At 39.1% G+C, this 23,764-nt stretch overlaps 1 protein-coding gene across 2 annotated transcripts; it reads right to left on the bottom strand.

The window, feature by feature from the left end:
• CCDC34 (coiled-coil domain containing 34) lies at nucleotides 1–23,764 on the bottom strand. Of its 2 annotated transcripts, none has more exons than XM_063334290.1 (7): nucleotides 23,686–23,764; nucleotides 19,528–19,660; nucleotides 16,993–17,100; nucleotides 6,564–6,722; nucleotides 5,057–5,198; nucleotides 3,334–3,444; nucleotides 1–1,705 (listed from the first exon to the last, which is right to left on the bottom strand). In XM_063334290.1, the coding sequence occupies exons 3-7, from the start codon at nucleotides 17,095–17,097 to the stop codon at nucleotides 1,485–1,487; spliced, it is 738 nt and encodes a 245-aa protein (XP_063190360.1). In that variant the 5' UTR covers nucleotides 17,098–17,100; nucleotides 19,528–19,660; nucleotides 23,686–23,764; the 3' UTR covers nucleotides 1–1,484. The 2 variants fall into 2 exon arrangements, with proteins under 2 accessions (XP_063190360.1, XP_063190359.1); XM_063334289.1 differs by having other exon boundaries at nucleotides 23,435–23,726.

Here is a 23,764-nt window from a genome sequence, read left to right on the forward strand (position 1 = left end):
TATTAGACTGCAGAAAGTCAGGTACTCTCAACAGACATTCATTAACTAATGTAACAATAACCCGCGTTATAAATCACATATTCATAAATGTCTGGCCCTTGAGTTACACACTGTTGGAGAAGTAACAAGAACAGACCCCTCCCGGACACTGCGGAGCCCGCTATCTTAGCGACAGAAGTGAAATGCATCAGATCAGCCTGTGCACCCACCGTATGCGATAAACCAAGGAACATACTCGTACACTCGTACTAGCTTGTGTCTATTTTGTCAGCTTAAGTGACACACTTTCAAGTATTAAAACGGGCTTCCACTTGCATTTACATCTGTAGTACACAGCAGTCCTAATTTCAGTTATTTTTAGCCACTACTACAATAAAATGACAGAATTGACTCACAGAAGATTCACACATTGCTCTTTAAAGCATGTTTTCTTTCTTTTCGTTCTGATGAAGAATAGTTTTATGTTCATGATTTTAAAGCGTAAAATGAAAAATGAAACACGATTGCATAATGCCCTTTGCGCTGCTTTAACGCTAGGTGAATGTGAAGAACTTTGTGAAAGTCTGTGAGACTTCACACTAATTCATATCAGAAATTACTGACAAACACAAACCAAATAATCCATTAACTCCTGTAAGACGTTGCAGTCTTTTTAGCATCTGGCATTATCTAGAAAGAACCGCCAAAGGCAGATTGTATAAACTGATTCACTCAAAGTTAGGGTAGAAGTAATGTTTTAAGTATAAACTTGACGCTGATAGTTTAGTATTTTTCACGATTTGCTGTGAAGAAATGTAAATTGATTATTAAGATCAGAAGCAGAAATCAATATATTAGAATGCTTAGATGCCAGAATGTGCCTTAGTGGGCTTTTTACCAATTAAATTTTATAGTACATAATGTACTTTTAAATATTCTGTAATTTTTAAAGGATAACAATATATTTCTTAAAGTGCTACAACTATTTTAACAGGAAAAAAAGGTCTTATCTCTTTCTGCTTTCTCCTTTTCACTATTAATCACAGAATTGTTGAGGTTGGAAGGGACTTCTGGATATCGTCTCGTCCTAACTCCCTGGTTCAAACCAGGGCCAACTACAGCAGGTTGCTCAGGGCTGTGGCCAGTTGGTTTTTGAGTATCTCCAAGGATGGAGACTCCACATCTCTGGGCAACCTGTTCCAGGGTTTGATCACTCTCACTTTAAAAAATTCTGTCTCATGTTTAAATGGAATTTCCTGTATTCTAGTTTGTGCCCCTTGCCTCTTCTCCTGTCACTGGGCACTACTGAGGAGGGTTTGCTCTGCCTTTCTCTCTCCGCCCATCAGGTATTTACAGACGTTCGTAAGATCTCTCCTGAGCTTTCTCTCCTCCACGCTTAAGTGTCCCAGCTCTCTCAGCTTCTCTTCCTCTGTCAGATGCTCCAATCCCTTAATCATCTTTGTGGCCCTTCACTGAGCTTGCTTCAGTACGTCCATGTCACTCTTTTACTGGGATGCCCATGACTGGGCACAGCATTGCAGATGCGGTCTCAACTGGTGCTGGGGAAAGATGTGCTGGCCTAAGCTCTTTCTCATGTATCCCAGGAGGCTGATGGCCAGTTTTGCCACATCCATCACCTTTCTAGGTGACTGAGGTGAGATCCTCCTCCACCAAGGTTGTCTTCCTTGCTCCAGATTTTCCCACTGGACTCTGGGATCTGTGATTGCTGAGGTCAATCAGTAGATTGCCAGGGGGAAAAAAGAAAAAAAAAAAAAAAAAAGTGAAGAAAGCATTGAGTATGTTGGCCTTTTCTGTGTCCATTGTCACCAAGCCCCTGCCCCATGTGGCAGTGGGCCCACATTCTCCTAACTTCCCTTTTGCTGATGATACACCTACAGAAGCCCTTCTTGTTGCCCCTTCACATCTCTCGCTAGTTTCAGCTCCAGATAGGCTATGGCTTTTCTCATCCCATCCCTGCACACTTGGACAGTGTTTCTATATGCCACCAGGGTCACTTGTTCCCGCTGCCCCCTCTTGTATGCTTCCTTTTTGTATTTCAGTCAGGGGTTCCTTGTTCATCTATGCAGGCTTTCTGTCGCTCCTGCTTGACTTCCTGCTCAATGGGATGGACCATCCTTGAAAATCACCACCCCTCCCAGAACCCTCTCCTCTCCATGACCATATTTCATGGGATTTTTCCAAGCGAGTTCCTGAACAGGACAAAATCTGCTCTCCTGAAGTTCAGGATTGTGATCCTCCTATTTGTTCCCTCCACTCAGGATCCTGAATTTCACTGCCCCTGGTCACTGCAGGCAAAGCTGCCCCCAGCCTTCATGTTTCTGACCAGTTCTCCTTTGTTTGTACGTATCAGGTCCAGCAACAAGCCTTCCCCCTTGTCAGCTCCTCTACCAGCTGTGTCAAGGAGTTACCGATGCTCTCCAGAAACTCCCTTGCCTGCTTGCACTCTGCTGTGTTGCCCTTCCAGCACATTTCAGGGTGGTTCAAGTCTCCCTGTGAGACCAGGGCCCGCAAGCATAAGGCTTCTTCCAACTGCCTGAAGAATGTTGCGCACTTCTTCCCGATCAGGTGGTCTGTAGTTGATGCCCATCACAACATTGCCCGCCTTGGTCCCCCTTTTTAATCTTAGCTCATTAGGTCTCAGCTGGCTAATCTCCAGTCCTCACCCAAAACTTCATGTGTTCTTCCTGCTCTCCCCTTCTCACCATCCCAGCCTGTGCTTCCTAAAGGGCCTGCATCCACCCATTGAAGCACTCCAGTGATGTAAGATATCCCACTACATCTCCATGACTCCAATGACATAGCCCTGCAACTGCATGCAGGTCTTGAATTCCTTCCACGCTAAGCCAAGAATTGTTTTAAAGTCTGTTTAATTAGCATTTTTAAAATAACCCAGCAACACTCCTGCCCAAAAGAATAATCGCATACACAAAAGAACTCCTTCAACAACAAAAGAGGAGGAAAGGAAGAAACAGTCCTGTGCGTTTTATTGGTATCAAGGTACAGTACCGTTACAGTTGGCTAAATATGACCTTTTTTCTTTTTTTAAACCAAAATGCAACATATAAAAAGCCATATAAAAAAGCTGATTGGTCGGTTGGCTGTAAATACAAAACCTATTCACAAAAATTCTAAAAAAACAAGGCAGCTTGTTTTGGACATGTAACTACGTATAACTTCATATTTATGGCCCAGTTCACTGAAGATCTTAAGAATAGTTTTGGTTTCTGTATTATAGCTACTTTCTGCACCAGGATCCAACACAAGGGTTGCTCTTGGGCTTATAAATTACCACAGGCGAAGATGCATGTGACTGACAAGATACAGGTCTCTTACTCTTCTTCACGGTAAGAACATTGTCTTCCTTTGGAGGAGGCACAAGTACAGGTTTCCAAGGAATGGGGTTACAATATGCTGGAGCTGGATATGAATTTCCATCAGCATACCCTAAAACATTTAGAAAATACACATAACTAAAAAGGAATATTTACACAAGCTCTACAATGCAAACATTTATAATAATCATCTGAACTAACAGAGACACAACACCGTCTTCAGAGGAAGACAGCATAGGCACATCACATAATTTAAATGATTCAAAGTAATAAAACTTCCATTTATTTTTTTTTACCAATAACTGGCATATTCTTAATCTCTATTTAAAATACCAATCAGGTCAAATGCTGTGTAACATTCAGAATGCTCTATCCTTTGTATACTTCAAAGGTGTAAATGTCAATGAATCGGCTACTCTGCATTATTTCAAAGCATTTATAAATAAATCTTCCTGTCACCACATATGCAAAGCTCACATATTTTTCAGTCTTTGCTTAACTGTTATTCTTCATTTTATTGAGAAGAAAAATACACTAACTATCCACATATTAATAACCTGCAATTAATAACCTAGGGCCCATAAAGCAATATAAGAAAATCTAAAATGCAACAGAAGGAACACGTTGCCCTATCAGTCATTTGCCTGTAGTGAAATTTCAGTGCATACATCATGCGGTTGAGTAACACAAAGTCTGCAATACATTCTAATGCATGAACACAACTAAGTAGAGAAATATTTTTCAAAAACCACTTAAACAAGTGATTGCAGCTGTGGGGAAGTAACGAAGGTCCAAAACAAAACACAAAAAGCAAAACGGATCACCATCTATAAACAGTTGTAAGCTAAAGAGCAAAGGGTGCTCCCGTGCTTTCCACATTTTCTTAAACCTTCAGAATTTAGGTCCTAAAATATTTTCTGTTGTGAATTCAAATAATAGCAATGATTTTAATTCTATGAAAAAATAAAGGCAAAAGTATATACATATGTTTTTAAAGAAAATTTAATTAAGCACTCGAACGTAAAATGCAATACTTTTTCTTACTGCTCTTCTGTTTTTGTACCATGTGAGATGACAAAAAAATACAAAAATAAAATAAGACTCACAAAACACCACACTGTCAACAGCATTCTCTTTAACACTTCCCTTTAAAACAAAAAGGGAATAGGATTACAGAAGCCAATAAGGTGTAATGCAGTTGTAAAGCTACATGAAAAGGAAACCTTAGCTCAGGTTGATTCCCATGTCTCCTTTTTCAGGCAGGACTTCTGTCAGCCTCTTCTTAATCTTCACATCTCAAAAAACCACCTCTTTTCTAAAGGGGATTCAGGGGCCATAAGGTGGCACACACCTTCTGTGACACAAATACTAACTTTACAAGCATGCTAATGTAACTGATTTGCTTCACAAGAATCACTAACTTGCTCCAGTGATTCCCATGCCTGGTAAGGAAAATGAGATCAAAATCAATTATAATTTGGTATGATACATTATTCTCTCAAATAATACAATTTTCCTCCCAAAAAACACGAAGGGCTACAAAACACGCACAAAGGGTCTCAGAGTAAAAGCTTCTCTGACTTATACCAAAGGAGATATTCGTTCCCATGTGCCAAAATTAGATACTGGATGAAAATCTTGAACAGGTTACGTTTTACATTAAAGGATTAGAGGGAAGGAACCACGAACCCAAGTCACTACATATGTGTGGTAGAAGTACAAACCTGCAGACTTCCCACGTGGGAAGCCATAACCATTCAAAACAGGGCGTGGTTTATTTCTAGCATTATGTAGCCATTCCTTAAAGATCTTCTCCGATCTTGCTTTCTTCTCCTGTAGCTCAGCTTCCCTTTCTTTTTCTTTTTCCTAAAAATAAAAAAGATAGCTATAGACAAAGCCCTGTACAATATGTACAAAATGGTAAATAAGTCTTTTGCAGATTCCCGGACTGATGAATGCATTTCAAATATGTTTTTAAATACAAATACATTACAATAGAAAAGTTGCATTTTTTTTTAAGTCTGAAAAAAAAATTTAAAAAAAAATCAACCTTCGCACTAATCCAGTGTTTCTCTGAGAAAAAGCTCTCAGAAACTAAAGAATGCATGTGGTTTAAATGTGTCTGATGACTTATTTTCTTGGTTTCAAGGTTCTTGTGGACCTTAGAGGCTGAGCAGAGACATGGAATCAGTCTGTTAAGCAGGAACAAAAACCCACCAGTACAGAATATTTAAGCATGTTTTAATTATATGGGAAATTTTGAAAGACTGCAAAATTAAGGTCATTAAGGCCTGCAAATTGATCTGGTACAGCTTACGGTATTTTAAAGTTAATCCAGAAAAATTATTATACGTACTTATGAAATTCTTACAAATGTGTTCTTTACTTTAAGAACAACTGCTGTAATTACAGGGGGAATATAGATAAATTCTTCTCACCACAATCCTCCCACACACTTAGCTACAGCAGTAGTGTAGTACTCCTATAATATTACATATTATAGTGAAAAATTATACTGTAATGTTTATTAAATTACAATACAACCATCAGCTTCACAGGTAAGACATCTGGTCACACATTGCATAGTTTTCAGGCATCATCATTGCCAATATGTGCTATTTCAAAGGAATTCTGGATGATTCCTGCAAGCGTAGCCTTATTAGAGCATTTGTTCTAGCGAAGCAGAGGACCTCAAAGCCCATACTTTAGGAAGCTTACAATATGTAAGAGGTCTTTTGAAGCTTACTATAAAAATACAGAGGTGATTAATTAAGATGAAATAACATTAAAATTAGAACTCCTAGCATCAGATTGGTACAGACAGATTTTAATAAAAATGTTTTTAATTACAAATATGTGCAAGTATAATAGTAATATAATAGTGGTGCTGGGAGAAAAATGTGCATAATGCTCCCCTGTTTTCTGTCTGGGTCACCCTGCAACAGACTGAGTCACAAAGGTACACTGTGTGGTTTGTATTTCTCTTTCCCTTATCACATCGCAATTGCAGTGGGTTTGCAAAGGCTGTTAACAAAAATGCATGAATATGCATCTTCCTTTGCTGACCATACCTCAATGTCTTCAATGCACTGACATTACAACTTCTGAAAGTTTCTTTTCATGTACAACATTGCCATTTGATAAATTCTAATCAATTTAATCGACCAATGTATTTAATATAAGTTACAGGTTAGGTAACCCCATCCAAATAAACAATTAGTTGATTAATACCTTCTCTTTCTTCTTCTTTTCTGCCTCTTCAGCTCTCTTCTTCTTTAACCATTCTTTATACTTTACTTCGGCCTTTTCTTGTAACTGCATTTTTTCTAGTTCCCGTGTGGCTTTTTCTGCCATTTCTTTACTCAGCTTTCGTTCCCTTTCCCTTCTTTCCTACATGAAACAGATCAGAGAAACACAATAGAAACTTTTCAGTATATTTCAATGGGCAATTCTTTCAAGGGATAGTTAACTTTATCACATAATTACAAATACAATTATCATAACCCTGAAAAAAAATATCACATTGCAAGCTCTTTGCAACCAGAACCCGTTCATTGCTAGGTTCCAGACAAAATAGTTTTAAACACATAAACTTGTCAGAAAACATGATAAAAATTTACTTTCATCACTCCTTATGCTATTATGTTTACTACTCTGTTTTATTTCTTCAGTAATTTTTTAAAAAACTTTCAGATACTTCTCAATATTTCTGGGAAATAGATGTATGTTGCAATTCTTGACAACGGTGTGCTAGTTTTACTTTTCAGTGAATACAGAGCAAGCTCCAGTTCCACATGGAAGTCAAGAAAACTCTCCCCTTCGAAGAGTCACTGAGATATGCAGATTGTTCAACACATTTAAGCATAATTTGATATGAAAACAAGAAGTTCACATGAGAATCCACTTCATGTTTTGTTATATTCTCTATGTTTTTTATATTCTTTAGTTTATTCGCATATGGAATTCTTCTGTGAATCAATCTACATACTTCTCTTCAAACGATGAAAGGGAAGACAGGAAAACACATTCTAGGGTAGACAGAAAGTGGTAATTGAGTGCGAATTGAAATTGCTAACCTATGTAATTTGGAAGATACACTACACAGAGGTGTCATTCACTTCTACGTCTTTTTGGTGTGTGTGTGTATCTAACAGTACACAACAATATTTTGGGGACTATAAGCTAACAAGCACATATTGATGGCCTTTCCTTGATCTGGAGAGAGGGAGGTATTTTCATTTGAAGACTAACAATAGCTCTTCACTTTGCTTCCCTGTAACCTTTATGAAACGTCTGGCATTCTGCTGATTCAGGACTACTTCTGCTTAGCTGTGAAGGACCTGCGTACACCCATAGAGGCAAAAATCTTTATCAGACAAGCTGTGCACGTGACTTGGAGGAGAGGCAGAAGACTTGAGATCAAACAGTTTTCACTTCATAGAAAAGAACTGCTGAATAAAAATGCTGTTTTTCTTTTAAGAAATCTCTTTCTTGCATGCTCCCCTGCATGTTCGTCTTGAACAAAGGAGATGTGTAGTTTAGCAGGAATTTATGCTGACTCAGAATTACTACAGTTGGCAGTATGGATGCTGAAGGCCTACAACTGCAAAGTATAATGAACAGGGTCTGTCTTCTTTATGGAAAAGAGGAAAAACACACAAGAACAGTAGGAATACACTTCCCTTCCCGTTTTACCTCTTATAAGCACAAAAAAGTCAGAAAGATAAAGCTCCGCCCTGCTCCCTGCCACGGGCCCCTCCCCTGCCTTTTTTCCAGATTTATTGCACTTTTGGAAAATCCAGTTATGCCTAAAGAAGCAGAAGCCATAATACTGGAGCTGGGGACCAGCACAATTCTCTCAGTCTGGTCTAAACTAGTTCAATCCTTGCCCTCCATACCAAAATTTACCAGTAATCCAATATAGTAGCATAATACAGAATAAAAACTTTAGCTTATATTGCCTTGCAAAACACTAATTCATTTCTGTCATTTATTGGATGAGATGACAAGGTGCAAAACCAGGGCCAATGAAGAGAAAATGCATTACTTTCAGGTTAAAATATTTGCCCTTTTTTTGGTAAGACACAGTACCGGATAATAAATGAACCCTCATCCAGACCACATGAAATTGTCTCAGTAAAGAAAACATTCTAAGCATAACCTTAGCTTACTCCAGGCACTCATTTTTTTCTGAGCATGTCATAATACTAAACTGCAGACTTCTTATCAGACGCAGCCAGTTTACAGAATTGCTTGAGCTAGCGTGCCCCGTTCTGTGTTTGCCAACACTAGAAGCATTACTACGATTTTAACATCGTCAGCTAAATTATGCATTAGCTGTGGGTTTTTTCCCCCCCTTTTACAAGCTATGCCTAATTAACTGTATTTACCATAATCTCTTGAGGTGGATGTTTCTTCACCTAAACCATGATGATACTCTTTCAGTACCGCTGTTTTGTTATACTCTTGTCCATTACTCTAATATGAAGATAAAAAGTTATTTGTGTACAAACTGCTCAAAATTTCACAAAATAATTAACTATTATCTATATTTTCTCCTTGGTTTGTTTTTGTTGTTTGGTTTTTTTTTTAATTTCACTTCTAATACATTCTAGCAAACATCAGCTGAATCCGTTCTGCAGTGTAGGGAAAGTGGTTAGATAAGAATACACTCCAATTTCAACGTGTATTCTGCAATGTAAAACTCCATAGAACTACAAAATAATGGAAGTCTTATCAATATGATTTCACAACACTGTTTGTAAGGTCTGTTCATGTGACAAAATTATTATTTACAACAACAAAAGAATTTAATTCTGGAAAAAAAAAGAGTTGATATTCTGAAATGTTTTTATTCTAGTGAAGAATGGAAACAAGATCTTTCTTAACATGAAACAAACCCTTCCATGCTTAAATATGTTAAAAAGGAAAAAGAATCTATTTTTTGGCAAATTATGCAGATCCTAAGTACCACCTGCCTGAAAAACAAATAACCAATTGTCTAAGCTTCTTCTCCTTCCTTGTCTCAAATTCATCTTAAACTCTTTTATTCGGGGTTCCTCGGTCCCTTCATTACCAAATATTCCCCACCTGCATCTCTCGACAGCTCCTGTTTCCAGACAATGGTAGTCTGGTACACATAAAAAGCATTAACGTAGAAGAGAGATATATGCTAAAACTGTGAGTTGAAACCATTAGTGAAGAAGCCTTACAAAGATTTCAAATGTTTTGTTGTTTGCTGGCTTATCTGTATTGTACATGAAAGTAAGTTACAAAACTAGGGATCTTTCAAAGCTACAGTCTTTAGCTAAGGATCTTACCATACAGAAAATCAAGAAAATAAATATAGGACAAAAATGAAAAAATGGGCCCCTTCCACACCTAGTGTAATTGTTCAATAAGGGACAACAATTAGAAGCAGAAAATAAGACTAAAAATATTTTTAAAGACTGCAATTAAATGGCAGGGAAGCTTCTTAAATTATGTATCTTTAATCACAATACTTCAGATGAGTTTAGCTACTATTCAGACCAACCCAAAGTTAAATTAGGTCCTATGTAAACAATAACATGCCATGCACACTACCAGGAAAGCCACAACTATTACTAAGTTTTACTTCCAGTGAGACATCCTTAAGATGGGGAGAGTCCCTGCAGAATTACAGACTTTGCAGCTGCCTAGAAATTATTCTGCAGACAAATCAGAAACGCTTCCTCTTTCTCTCACGCACAGAACAGCTTTTCGTTCATAAAGTTAGTGTACACCACATTCCCAGCTGCTTTCATAACCCGTTTCATGTCAAGCTCCTGTCACCCTGGCCTTCCCAGCTTCCCCCCATCCTCATTACTCTCCCTTATACACGTCTATCAAAAATGCTAGGAACATGCATATTAATGTACATGCTCTTCAGTTCTCCTTTCACTCTCCTTCCATGTACATATGGGGGGAGGGAAATGATATAATTTGTTTATGCTTGGTGTTGTCAGATTGGGTTTTAAGAATTCTCTTTGATCTTGTGTTCAAAACAGACATGATCTATTCACTAAACCACTAGTAAATTTACATACACTTTAAAATATGATTACAGGTATTACATAAATTAAGGTATTGATTGTAAAACATCCAATTACTCATTGCAAGAAAGGCTTGTTCTCCCGCCACCCCACCCAAGCACATTATTAAGGAGAAAGGATACAAATCTGCCCTGCGGGATCACTGCTCTGGGCTGTGATCCTATCAAGCCTCGGAACCTAATGAAGCCTGGGCTAGGTCAGTACTTGGAAATCCCCCACCCAAAACAAATCCAGCCGTCCCACAGAGCAGCCATGGTGACTCAGTAGGCAGCATGTGTCTCACTGAGTCACTACCCAACCAATGTCTCAGCAGCAGAACTACGAACTTTTCAAGAAAAATCAGACCTACGTCTACAAGAAGAATCGTCAAAGGAATTCAAAATTTGAAGAAGGATCCCGCTTTCTTCCTGACAGAAGGTAGAAATATTAAATAATTTTCCAGGCAGAACACAGCCCAATTCCCATCGAAACAGAGACATAATATCCACCTGGAAGAAAATTAACAAAATATGTATTTCTGCATTTTCATATCAATTATTAAATGAGAAGCTGGAAAGGGTAAAATGCAGAGCTGCTTTCTGTTCTCCATTTTCTATGTAGAGTGTCACCAAATAGAAATATTTCCAGAAATTACTGTTGTGGTTTATATCTTTAAGATACTTCTCCCAGCAATCACCATTTTCTGGTCTGCACAATGTGACATTTTTCTTTTCACAGATAACTGATGGTTCTATTTCACAGCTGTTCGCTCTAACATCTTAGCTACCATATTCTAGCATTGTTTTACGCTGACTGATGGAGAAATATAGCAAAAGTCCACATTGCCAACATCAGAACATACATCCAGATTTCCTCACTTATCCTCCTAATAATCCTGAACATCAATTGCATTTAACAGCCTCAGAAATCTGGGGGTTTTGGCCAATTGTTATTATCTTTTCAATTTAGCCCTATTACACAGCTCAGTCACCAAGGCCTAGCCCACAGAGCTACTTCTTTAATCTCTGCAGAATTGGCATGTGAAAAGAAGAAGAGGCTAGAAAAAAGGTCAGTGAATCAACACTGAGATGCAGTTGTTTACTGACAGGCAGGTTTACGAGGATTTACTGCTCAAGCTCACACAAAGTCAACGCAGACCCCGCTGTAGTCTAGGAACTGAAGAATTGTAAAGTAGTTACATACATGGATCTTCCTCCCAAATTGTGTTCTTTTCGTGTAGATACTCAATATATGTGACAAAGCAGAAAATCTTAGTGTACTTGGTCCCTGAACACTCTTGGGCTCTTCAGAAGAACGCAGACTCCCAAATGCTGCTGAAATACTCGAGCACTCATATTTTAAATCATCTGCCACCTTGAACTCCTCCTCCACAAGTCTATCTAAAACTCATTCTAACACTAACCATGAGAAATCAGTTCATTCTACTTACAGAAATCTAAAGGTAAGTCTGGACACAATTGAGATTCAGGTACAACCAAAAATTATACCCAGGGCACTGTCCGTGCATGACCTCACAGAAGAGTTTTGCGTAAAGACACGTCAACACTGTGTTGTAGATATGTAAAGACAGACTTGGGCATCTAAACGTAAAATTTTAATTCTCAAATGATTCTGGTTCTCAAAGTTGGAAGGTATTTGTGCTAGATATTTAAGCTTCCCTCATAAATACATTTCTTGAAAGGGTTTGGTCTTGAAAAAGGTGAACATCTCAGCATCTCTTTCAAGTCTAAACTGTCAGCAAAAACCATAGCACATCAGGCTCTACACAAAACATAGCTGCAACCACAGCTTTGACTCAGAACAATAGTTCAGCTGTTAGAACATTAACCTAGGACAGGGAAGATCCGGATTTCATTACCTCTCTGCCTGAGGGGATTCAAACTAAAATGTCCCACTGTGGGGAGAAGACTCCATCTACCAGACTGCAGGCTGGGATGACAGGATTCTCCACCCCTTCTGCTGAAGCAGTACCACTCCTCACAAAATAATTAACAATTTGTTGGATGAAAGAAAGAGAGCATGAGTGAGCATGACTTTTTAACTTGAAAGTCGTGCTCAAGCTGCCAAACAATCTGTGTTCTATATTAGCAATGGTGGGATAAAATATGCATTAAACAAAGTCTTTGGAGTGAGAGTTGGAGTCTAAGTCTTTCTTCTGGAGGAATCATAGAATGGTTTGGGTTGGAAGGGACCTTGAAGATCACCCAGTTCCAACCCCCCTGCCCTGGGCAGGGACACCTCCCACCAGACCAGGTCACTCAAGGCCCCATCCAGCCTGGCCTTGAACACCTCCAGGGATGGGGGAGCCACAGCTTCTCTGGGCAACCTGGGCCAGGGGCTCACCACCCTCACAGGAAAGAATTTCTTCCTAATATCTAATCTAAATCTCCCCTCTTTCAGTTTAAAACCATTACCCCTCACCCTATCGCTGCGCTCCCTCGTTAAGAGTCCCTCCCCATCTCTCTCGAAAGCCCCATGCGGCACACCAAAAAAGGGAAGTCTGCTCCAAGAACAACGTCATTCATTATCTTACAGTGTGTTGGTTCTAGGCTTTCATATTTCTTACTGCTTTTTGCTTCTTATAAAAGGTATCAGCCAATAACAAAGTAAATAGGAACAAAATTTTCAATGAAAAAGCATCAAAACCGAATTTCCCCATCCTGTACCTGTTTTCCATTAAAATTATATTTTTTGGTAAGTAACAGGGGCTTACTGAAAGAAAAAACGAACAACAAAAAAAAGCTGAGCAAAGTCCTATGACTGACGCATGCTTTGCTCATACTTTTAGGAAAAAATAAAAAGTAATGCCTTATTCTCTATTCAACAATGCAGAAAGTATTTGAAATGCTCCAGTCAAATTAACATTGGTATTAGAATAGTTTTTCCAATGTAAAGTATGCTTACAGCTTTGCTAGATATCACATTAATATAGCATATATTAATTAATATAGCATAAAGTATTATATGCTTTATAAGAAAAGGATGTTAACAACATGAGTTTCAGAATTACAGTTATTCTTCCATTCAAGCATTCTGTTTTTGAGATTTCAGTTATTGTTGCAAATATACGTATTACATATATGTACTGCTTTTTGGTTGGGATGGAGTTAATTTTCTTCATAGCAGCTCCTGTGGTGCTCTCCTTTGCATTTGTAACCAAAATAGCGTTGATAACACAACAGTGGTTTAGTTATTGCCAAGCAGCGCTCACAGAGCTTCAAGGCCTTTTCTGCTTCTCACTCTGCCCTGACAGCAAGTGGGTGAGGGCTGCACAAGAAGCTGGGAGGGGACACAGCCGGGAGAGCTGGCCCCCACTGACCAAAGGGATAACCCCTGCCACACGACGCACTGCGCAGCAATAAAAGCTGGGGGAAGGAAGAGGGAGCGGGGAGACATTAGGAGTTGGGGAATCTGTCTTCCCAAGTAACCGTTATGGGAAATTGCTTTCCTGGAAAAGGCTAAACACCTGTCTGCCGGTGGGAAGTAGTGAATTAATTCCTTATTTTGCTTTGCTTGTGCAGGCAGCTTTTACTTTACCTATTGAACTGTCTTTATCTCAGCTCACAAGTTTTCTCACTTTTAACCTTCCAATTCTCTCCCCCATCCCACTGCGGGGGAGCGGGTGAGTGGCTGCACGGGGCTCAGCTGACTACCGGGGCTAACCCACAACAATATACAATATAAATATTTATATGTACAAACAGAAAAATCACATTGGGTTCAATTGATTTTCTTCTGGAATCAAAAGCATGTCTGGAGATATTTTAGAGTTAAAATATTTTGATTGATATTCCTGTGACTTGTTAAAAATAGAGCTCTGTTACAACTAAAACAAAACAAATCAAATAGACAAGTTACTGTTTGCCCACAAATGACTCAACATTAGGAGAGAGAGAAAGTAAGACTAATTTTGTCCAGCAGAGATCTTGTATCTTACTGAAAATTGTAAAGACATTAGTAGAACCAGGATAGTGCCTGACAGTTGGTTTTATAAAGCTTTTAATTCCTAATGAGCTGCAAAATTTTGCCATATTTGCATAAGCATATTTCACAGCTTAGGATGTTCTTTGATAGCTTGTATTTCAACATATTACTTCTAGTTCATTTACAACCTTTAAAATCACAAAAGCTATTTACACAGAAGAATATTAAATGGTTATGATTCCTTTATTTTCAAAAATAGTTTATGCAAAATGATTGGAAGCATAAAAAAAAAAACTTCACAGCATGTAGTTTTACATATATATTAAACAATAAAAAAATGAAACTGCCATGAACAAAAATAGTGTTCAAGCTTTTCTTCCTAACCTGACCCTTAAGGACTTTATTTAACAGTCACAGCATCACAACTGACATTGCTATGCAACAAAATGCTAGAAAACTGGCTTGGCATACAGAACAGCAGCAGAATTCTTCTATATACATATACAACCATTCTACTTCTGATATACATGTACCTCACATTCACGGTATGAAGATTTTTCCAGCAGTGTCTCCTGGTGCTGGATGCTCAAGATGAAGGAAGAAGTTTCATGTACGCTCAACCATCCCTTAACGCCCTTCATCAGTCCAGTATTGAGCAATGGGAAAGGATACAGACTTGTGGAGATCACAGAGGTAACATCCCTGAAAGTACTGCCTCCTCTCAAGTAAAGCATTTTCTGCAGCCTACACACAGAGGCTCAGAATCAGTAACCGGATGTGAAAAAGGTAAGCACTTAATACATATTTCAGTGAAGAGTACTCTGAGTTTTGCCTCAAGGAGCACCTTTTGATGCTTCTAGGAGGAAATGAAGTGGGTTTTCACAAATATGAGACGTCATAGCAAATGTCAGTGCTCACAAATCTAACCCTAAACTTCATCTGAAATCTTCACTCAGTTTTAAACACCTTCTTACTTAGTTACTGAATTGACATATTTATCCTTCAGTCTGCGTCCAGATCCACAGATAATCTTGTACAAACTTGAAGTGGCAAGGTCTATGCAGCACAAATGTTAATATCCTAAAGACAGCTAGGCTTTTAAGTTCAGTTTGTTCTTGATTTGAGTGTGGTTTACAGAAAAGACTAGCCAATGAATCATCTGATTTAAAGGAAAATCAGATTACTTTTGGTAAAAGCTTGGGACATGGCCTAAGGATGACCTTATCCTTCCAAAATATGATAAAGTCCAGACACAAATATGTTTTTTCCCCTGTCCTCTGGGCTGCTGTGATTACCATAAAAGAGACCTCCCATTCCCATTGACAACAGAAAAGAAGTTGTTAATCAGTAAATCCACAAAGACAAAGATCTTTGGAAGACCCAAACAGACAGAAGTTTACAGAAGCTGAAGGCAGGGGGGGCAGGGAGGACAGAGGGAGGAGGAGAGAGAATGAGAACTTTCACTGTTTTGAACTGTGAACAATTTTAACAGGCAGCCCAAACTCTTTCATGCCAATGAATAGTTACAGACACCTATAATTTAATTTGCATTTTAGAAGAGGAAAATGGCATTGTTTGTGCTGAACAATAAATCTTCTGCTTTTTGCTGTGTACTTTAATAAGGGAGGACCCTTTCTACACCATAATAAATGCTTAGAGCAGGATTGGTTTTGAGGCGGGTTTATGCCAATCTTCCAGTCAGCATTGAGACTGAGAGTAATTAGGTTAGATCCAAACACAGGTTATTCTAGTGGTTCTAGACTGAATCTGAAGAAGGAATTCTGAAATGGTGAAGACAAATGTATGAGGTCTGGATACCTAGCCCAGCTAGTGCCATTGTGACATTTTTAATCAGTTTTCATCTGATTTCAATCAGAATCAGAAGTACAGGATGGTAAGCAACTACAGACTGTAAAACAATGAACGCGTATGCCCACAAACTACCAGGGGCTGAACAAGCCCAAGCCTCCTAAACATTCCCATTTTTGCACCCAGTACACATGCTTGCTTCGTGTGACACAGAGCTGTACAGCGCCCCATTGAGATCAGGATTCTGTCTGCTTCTGACCCTTGACTTAGGCATCCCTCTCAAAAACTTCAAAAATTTTTTGATCCCACTCAGAAATGGCTTTTTGGATGAAGGAATTCCCAACTGCTAACTGTGGTCTACTGAGAATTTCCTGAATCTGGCCTCACACCTCAATTATCCCTCTAAATTCTACCATACTATTTGCCTGTCCACAATGGTACTTAACTAATTCCTTCTTCTGGCTCTACTTGGGTACAAGACACTGCAGACAGTTAAGATGTACACTCTACCCAAAATGTTTGGGCACTGAACCTAGGAAGTCAGAAAGAGTAGGGTATACTGAAGACCAGAACCCCAGCTATAATTAGCAGAAGGCTACTGCACAAGATGTAGGCCAATTGTCAGTTGTCTGGCTACTCAGAAAGCAAATCTCTCTATATCTTGTGGAAAAAAAAAAAGAAATCAGTCTTGGAAAAATATTTAACTGTGCTGGCGTGGTTTTATAATTTTCAACTGAAAAAGCCATTCATTCAACAAACTAAAAACATGGTTGTCCAAACAGTCTAAGTAAATTTTACATAGGTTTACTTAAGCATGGTATGTGCTAAATATTTGCAACCAAAGCAATATTTACCTCTTCTCTTTTTTTTTGGACCCATTCCTTGTGCTTCTCTTCAGCTATCCTTTTCCTCCTTTCACATTCTTGCTTCTGCTTCATCTTCTCAAGCTGTTTATGCATTTCCTAATTAAAGAAAAAGTATACATCTTAAATCTGTGGTGACCATCTACATCAGTACACTCAATAATGGAAATAGTGCTGAAGTTAAAGCAATGTAAGCATTACATTTTGAAATTTTTCCTTCATTAAGATTTTCAAAAAGAGAGATGACAGTGAACACAGAAATATTATGAAATATAATCAATGCAAATGTATAATTTTTAGCATATGAACTGGAAATATGTATTTTAATTAGGCTTTGGAAACAATTCAACATAACAAATCACTCCTCAGCTTATTTAAAAGCCCTTTCAGTCAGTAGAATCTTAATTTGCAGCAGTATTTTTCTACAATTCTTAAAATTTACATGGTGTACTCTGCTGCATTCAGGAAGGCATCAAAAGCTAAATGAAATATTACCCACCTGTGATGTTTAGTACCAGAACTAAAAGAACCTTAGGGCTTAAGCGAAAGTTTATTTAAAGCCAAAATTATTCCAGATTTTAGCGAACTTTGAAACAAGAGCTTTCTTTTGAAGATGAGAGAAGACATTCTGAAGTATTTTACCTTTATAGGACATACAGTATACATGCAATCACTTATATCTCTCCAAGCAAATTAATCGATAAAGAAAAAACATGACTAAGACGACAATTTGAGATGCCTAGCTTCTCTAACAGTAATATTAGCACAGAGTGCTATTTTTCAATGAAAACTCATACCTTCAAACATAGACGGAATTACTTCCACCAAACTGATTTTTTGGTCCCTACACTGAATTTAGTAAGGCATCACAAAAAAATAGGAGCCTACAGAGAGTTCAAAGAAAACACAACACAGTTTGAAAATATAGTTGTTGCTGTATTGAGGCAAAGTTACAGCAACTAACACCTCCTTTGAGTTCTGAGACATCTGTATTGCAAGGATCCTGGTTTCTGTAAAAGGTGATGGCACTGTAAGTACCTTAGAAGACCCCCATCCGCTGTCCACTCCAAATGTTTATCCACATTTCCCACATTCAGGGCAGACTTGGTGCTGCTGTCAGCAAAAGATCTGGGACTTCACAGTTGTTTCTTAGGATATCAGTTCAGAATACTTCTTATATGCAAATGTAGTAATCCATTTTTAAATCACAATCACATACTTTGTTCTCTTCTGGCATCTTACAAAAAGGTTGATTGCGTTTTTTCCCCTCATATAAGCTACTTGAGTTGCCTACGTTGCAGTTTAACATCTAATGTTTTCAAAACCTATTTACCTATTCCACCGATTTCTACACAGCTTTAAGTAATGCTTGTCCTATGACTGCTCCTAATATATATTTGAGAGACATCTTCTAGATTACATTTAGTACTGTATAAATGCTATTGTGTGATACACAGTAAATTGCTTTGGTTCCTCATCAAAACCACATGAGAAGTCCAGACACAAACCACATTTTCTACACGACACCAGAAATTACTTTGGCTCATTTTTTGTACTTAAAAATCAAAACAGGGAGAGACAATTACCAAACTGGAATCTGAAGAGGAAGTCATGAAATGTGTGGTGAATATTAATGGATCAGAACATATTCCTCAAGTTTAACAAACTATTTTGGTGTTATGCTGACCTCTAGAAGACTGTTCCAGAACCTTCCAGTGGTGCATGTTTTATAAACAGCATGAGGTAGCCCACATAAACCAGCCATATGTTATATTCACTTTACAGATAAAGTGAATCACAGAAAGGTTAGGACGTTGCTCATGGTCAAATATTAAATCAGCAGCTAAAGTGAGAAATGATCTAACTTTGATGCCATTTTTCTAGCCACTACCCAATACCTCCAATTTGATTTTAAACAACAGTATCATTTAATCAACTTCAACTACAAACATATTAATCAAGGACAGATACAGCGCTCTCACTTAATTCTGCCCCAGCATTCGAGAACTGTTCATTTACAAGGGAGCAAAAGATGGAAGGAGGGAAAAAAATGCTGGGACGGGAAAACCTATCCTGGGAAAGGACTCCAAACTGTTGTATAATTACACACTGAGACGGTAACAACACTGTCCCTCATATCTAACCAGGCAGCTTGGCATACTTGCACCCAGCACACGCCCTGTCGTGTTTACTACCTACATGCAGGCTATGTACCCATGATGAAAATCAAGGTACCAATTATATAAATATGTTTTAACCCTTTCAACTCAAACCATTATCTGACAGTTGGATAAGCAAAATATTATACAGCACCATTTCAATGAAACATAACATTTAGCAAAAGAGGATGCATGTAGCATGAATCATTTCAGCACTGTCAAACACAAACACTGTGGAGGCCCAATACACCAAAAAATAATGGATAAAACTGCTTGTGTTTCTGCAATCAAAAGAAAAAAAAATACTGTATTTTGGCGCTTGCTATCTTCTATTAGACTTAACATCAAGCTAATGGGATGTATTCACCTCTGCAGCTCTAGCTTGTAAGCGGGCACGTAGCTCCTTCTCTTTGCCAATGAACCATTCTTCCCACGGTGAAAGATTATCTTTCAAAGGTGACTCTTTTTTTCCCCCTGCTATTTCAGAGTCTTCAGCCTTCCTGAATTAAAAATGAGAAATGTAAAAGAATATTAGCTGTAATATATTTGATTGAAAAATTAAGCACTGCTACCACCTTGAAAAATGACATTTAGGGTATGCTGTGACAATGACGACATTATTTTTCTACTTGATGAGTAATCTCTGGATAAATGTCATGGCATTTATAGTGCACCTCTGAACATCCCCTCTACGTTCTACTTATTAAATAATAGCTTGTTAGTGATTCCCCACCCCCCGCTTCCTCCCTGGTTCCAAACTGTGGAACAGATTCAGGCATTACCTTCTATGAACTAAACAAAAACTAATATCAGAAACATCAAAGTGTCACCTTCTTTCTCACATATGGAAACCAAGGGAAATCAGAGATTTAACATTAACATCCTGTCCTTGGTCACAGAGAGGCTCCATGTATCAAGTGGCCTTTAGCATGAGCAAAGGATTATCAAGAATACTTTTTTTCTTCTTTCAAGTCCTACAGAACTGGATTCATGATATCAAGCAACCTCAACACACTAAACCCATTCACGCCAATAGGTAAGGTTTTCCACCCTAAAAAGCTTTCACAGGAAACATACTTAAGAAATATGGCTTGCATACAATACTTGATGATATTATAAAAGGTTGTATTAAACTTTTAATAGGATACCTTGCATAACTCACTCATAACTTCTTTACTCATGAATAATGCAGCAATCCTAGCCCCAGGCCAGAAATATCTTTTATAAGATTCTATACATGTACTACCTCATAAGTGAGACAATATATTAGGCTCAAAGTCAACGAAAATTGAAAACATGCCAATAGATTTCTTTACAAAATTTCTTCTATCCTATACAGAATTTTTTCTTAACAATAAAACAGTGAAACTAGACTTCACTTTACTATTTTATATGGGTGTATGGGCTCTGGAAATACACACTTCACTACAGTAATTCCGTTTGCTGAAACCAAGCTACAGAAGAGGCATCCAAACAAAGAAAAAAATTCTTTAAAAGAATTCTTAAAAGAAATAATCTTTTAAGCATCCATATAAAAGTATTACATGTTCACAGGGAACAGCAATACTGTTACAAAACATTTTATGTCCCAGTAATCTTTAGAATGTATTTCTGTGATACAAAGCATTTGGAGACAATGTCAGTGCTCAGGAGTTTTGTCCTACTCTTCTCCATTGTTGTTACCCACATGTGTGTTCACGAACATGACCGTTTGCTGGTCATGATATGTCCAGGGGAATCGATTCACGCTGAAACTAAACTGGAAAAGGGTTGTTTTCCCCACACAGAATCAGCCCCCAGCCCTCTTTATACCATGCTGCAGGAGAGACGTAGTACAACAGAACCGAGAGGACACCCTGACACAGAGAACACGTGGACAGAAGCAGCACAGGCCAAGCACGCCCAAGCCCAGCATTGTCGAACACATCCTGCTGCACCCGAGGGCTTCTATGCTACAGCACTAACACAGAGCAAAAATTTAAGAGTCAGTTTTTAAACAGGTACTTATAATAAGGGATGCAACTTAAGAATGCATAATAGCACATTTTGTTAGAAAATAACTCTCTGAAAGTTTATTAAAGATAAGGATAAAAGCATTATGTGTTCAAATTGAGGAAACCAACACAACTTTGTCCAGACTTGACATTTTGGGAGGGATACTTCCTCAATACATTCTTTTGCTCTGCGTGATTTGCATTATGGCACTTTATACTAGAATAATGCTGACATATTAGACCAACCTGAGAAAAAGTACTCGTGGAAGGAACGAATTAAGGAAAATAATATTTACTGTGTGTTTTCTTCTATCAGTAATTATGAAGTTCAAGCTGTTAACTTCTCAAAAAAATAATTCACAGTGATAAATTAAAAACACTGTATAGAAGTGAAAAATAACAAAAAATGAAGTTTAAACAGAGGAAAACACAAGCTGAATATGGAGAGCTGTTAGGAGAAACGTTTCCCCTCTTCTGCAAGTACTGTGTCTAAAACTCTCAGATTGCACCGAGCGCAGACAGGAACCCAGCCCTTCTGAGCGTGCATCCCAGCCACTGGTCGCACTCTCCCTGGCACGCTGATGATGTATTTTGAGACACACAGACCTTGAATTTCATGAGACCATTTTCTGAAATGCTAGCATGTTCACAGCTATGACCTTCCTTGGAATAATTACAATAACAGGCTTCTTAAAAGACTACATTCTCAAAAGCACATTTGTTTTTAAATAAGTATCTTGAATTAGGTACACTTGGCATTGGAACTGAAGTCTGATTAACAGAAAACACTGTGATTATCATTTATCATATATTCACTTAAGTCACGCCATCAAACATAACACTGATCCATAATGAAAGTATGAAAATGCCTAACACCATTTCACAAGGCCTTGTTTTCAGCTTTTCTCTTTTGTAAATATTGTATTTCCCACGTTAAATGTCTGCCTCCGGCTAATTTTCTGTGTAGTTTTAAGAGGACAACAACAACAAAAAGACTCTTTGAGAGAGTGTGTGCATAAGCGGCGGGGATAGTGGCTGCGTAAGAAGTGTTTTTTATTATTATACATTTGAGATCTTGGCAGTTATACACGGAAGCTGCTATATGAACATTCGGCAGACACTTATTACAACACGGCAGCAGCATTTATTCAGATGCAGTGTCTGCATGAGTGAAGCATAAATTATGCTTGCAGAGTTTAATGAGATTGTTCTAACTCTGGCCCTAAGAGAGGTCGTCTTCAGTTGCATCTTACCACTGCTAGGGAATACTGCAGCAACAGGACCCAAAATTGTGAGCCGTTTCAAGTAGCATCTCAAGCTGCAAAGACATGTAGTAGTTTGAACTGAGCGCTACAGAACTTCAAAGTATGTGAACAAAATTGCTTATTGGGAAGGAATAAAAGAAGAGGTAACGAAAGACCTGAAACATGAGGGACCCTAAACAGGCTAATACACCCTTTTCACTCCGAAGCTTCCATTTCTGACTACGTTTGAATACTTTTGCTGGACTTTCAGCACCTTTCTCAATAAATGCTTGTAGGACCAGCGTGGTCCATATCCCTTCCCTGCTCTCCATGGCAGTTTGAGCCCCGTGGAGCTCAGCTGACCTTCCCTTACCCCACTGGCACTTTTATCTCCGTTCAGCCTTGCTAACTACATCCACCATCAGCTACTGCACAGATCTGTAGTTTCCATTGCAAAGGCTGTATTACAGAAGGCGAAAGGCACTCCCTGCTCTTCCCCCTTCTATTTTAAAGGGAGGAATAAGGATTATTTATTCTCCTGTCAAGCAGAGGAGATCCCGAGGGAAAGAGGACCTATTATGTTTGCATATAATTAAAAGGGAATGAAATTAAGGAAACAAGAACTGAGCAATGCACACACGAAAACTGACTCTGGATACAGCTATATACACTAGGCAAAACAGCCCTTTAGTGTTTGAGAACATTTAAAAGGATGACAGGAATGGCTGCACCTTTTCAGCTTGCAAAGACACGGAGGCCCTGCTCAACAGTTTATAGAATTTTTACAAAACCCATGAAAATACTCAACTGCCCGTAGAAAAGACTGCCGTAACCTGCCACTTCCCAAGAGATCATAAAAAGGGAGCGAGGTGCCTAAAGCGCTTATCTATGCAAACCGGTTTGTATTTATGTGAAACGATCTTCCGTCCCCAATAGAGGCCTCCAGCGGAGGGAGGCGAGTAGAGGCGCCCGGCTCCTCACGCAAGGGGCGGCCCCGAGCTCCCTGCTCCAACCCGGGCCCAGACCCAGGGATTACCTACGGCCTCGCCGGCTCCGGGAGCCCGCCGCCCGCTCCTGCTCCTCCTCCTCCTCCTCCTCGCTCGGGGAGAGCGGGGAGCTGCCGGAGGGGCTGAGGGGCTCCTCGCCCTCCGAGCTGGCGGAGGACGGCGAGCTGAGGCGAGCGACCCTCCTCCTCCTGCGGCGGGTGCGGGCGCCGCTGCTCATGGCACCTGAGGGAGAGTGCGGCGGTTACCGGCGGTTAACGGCCGCCGCCCGCCCCTCACTCACCACAGCGCGGGCGGCGCGGCCCGGCCCGCGCTCCCGGCGGCCCCCGCGGCTTCCCCCCGCCGCCGCCGCCGCCATGGCA

Source organism: Chroicocephalus ridibundus, chromosome 4, assembly GCF_963924245.1.
Source record: "Chroicocephalus ridibundus chromosome 4, bChrRid1.1, whole genome shotgun sequence".
Lineage (NCBI taxonomy): Eukaryota > Metazoa > Chordata > Aves > Charadriiformes > Laridae > Chroicocephalus > Chroicocephalus ridibundus.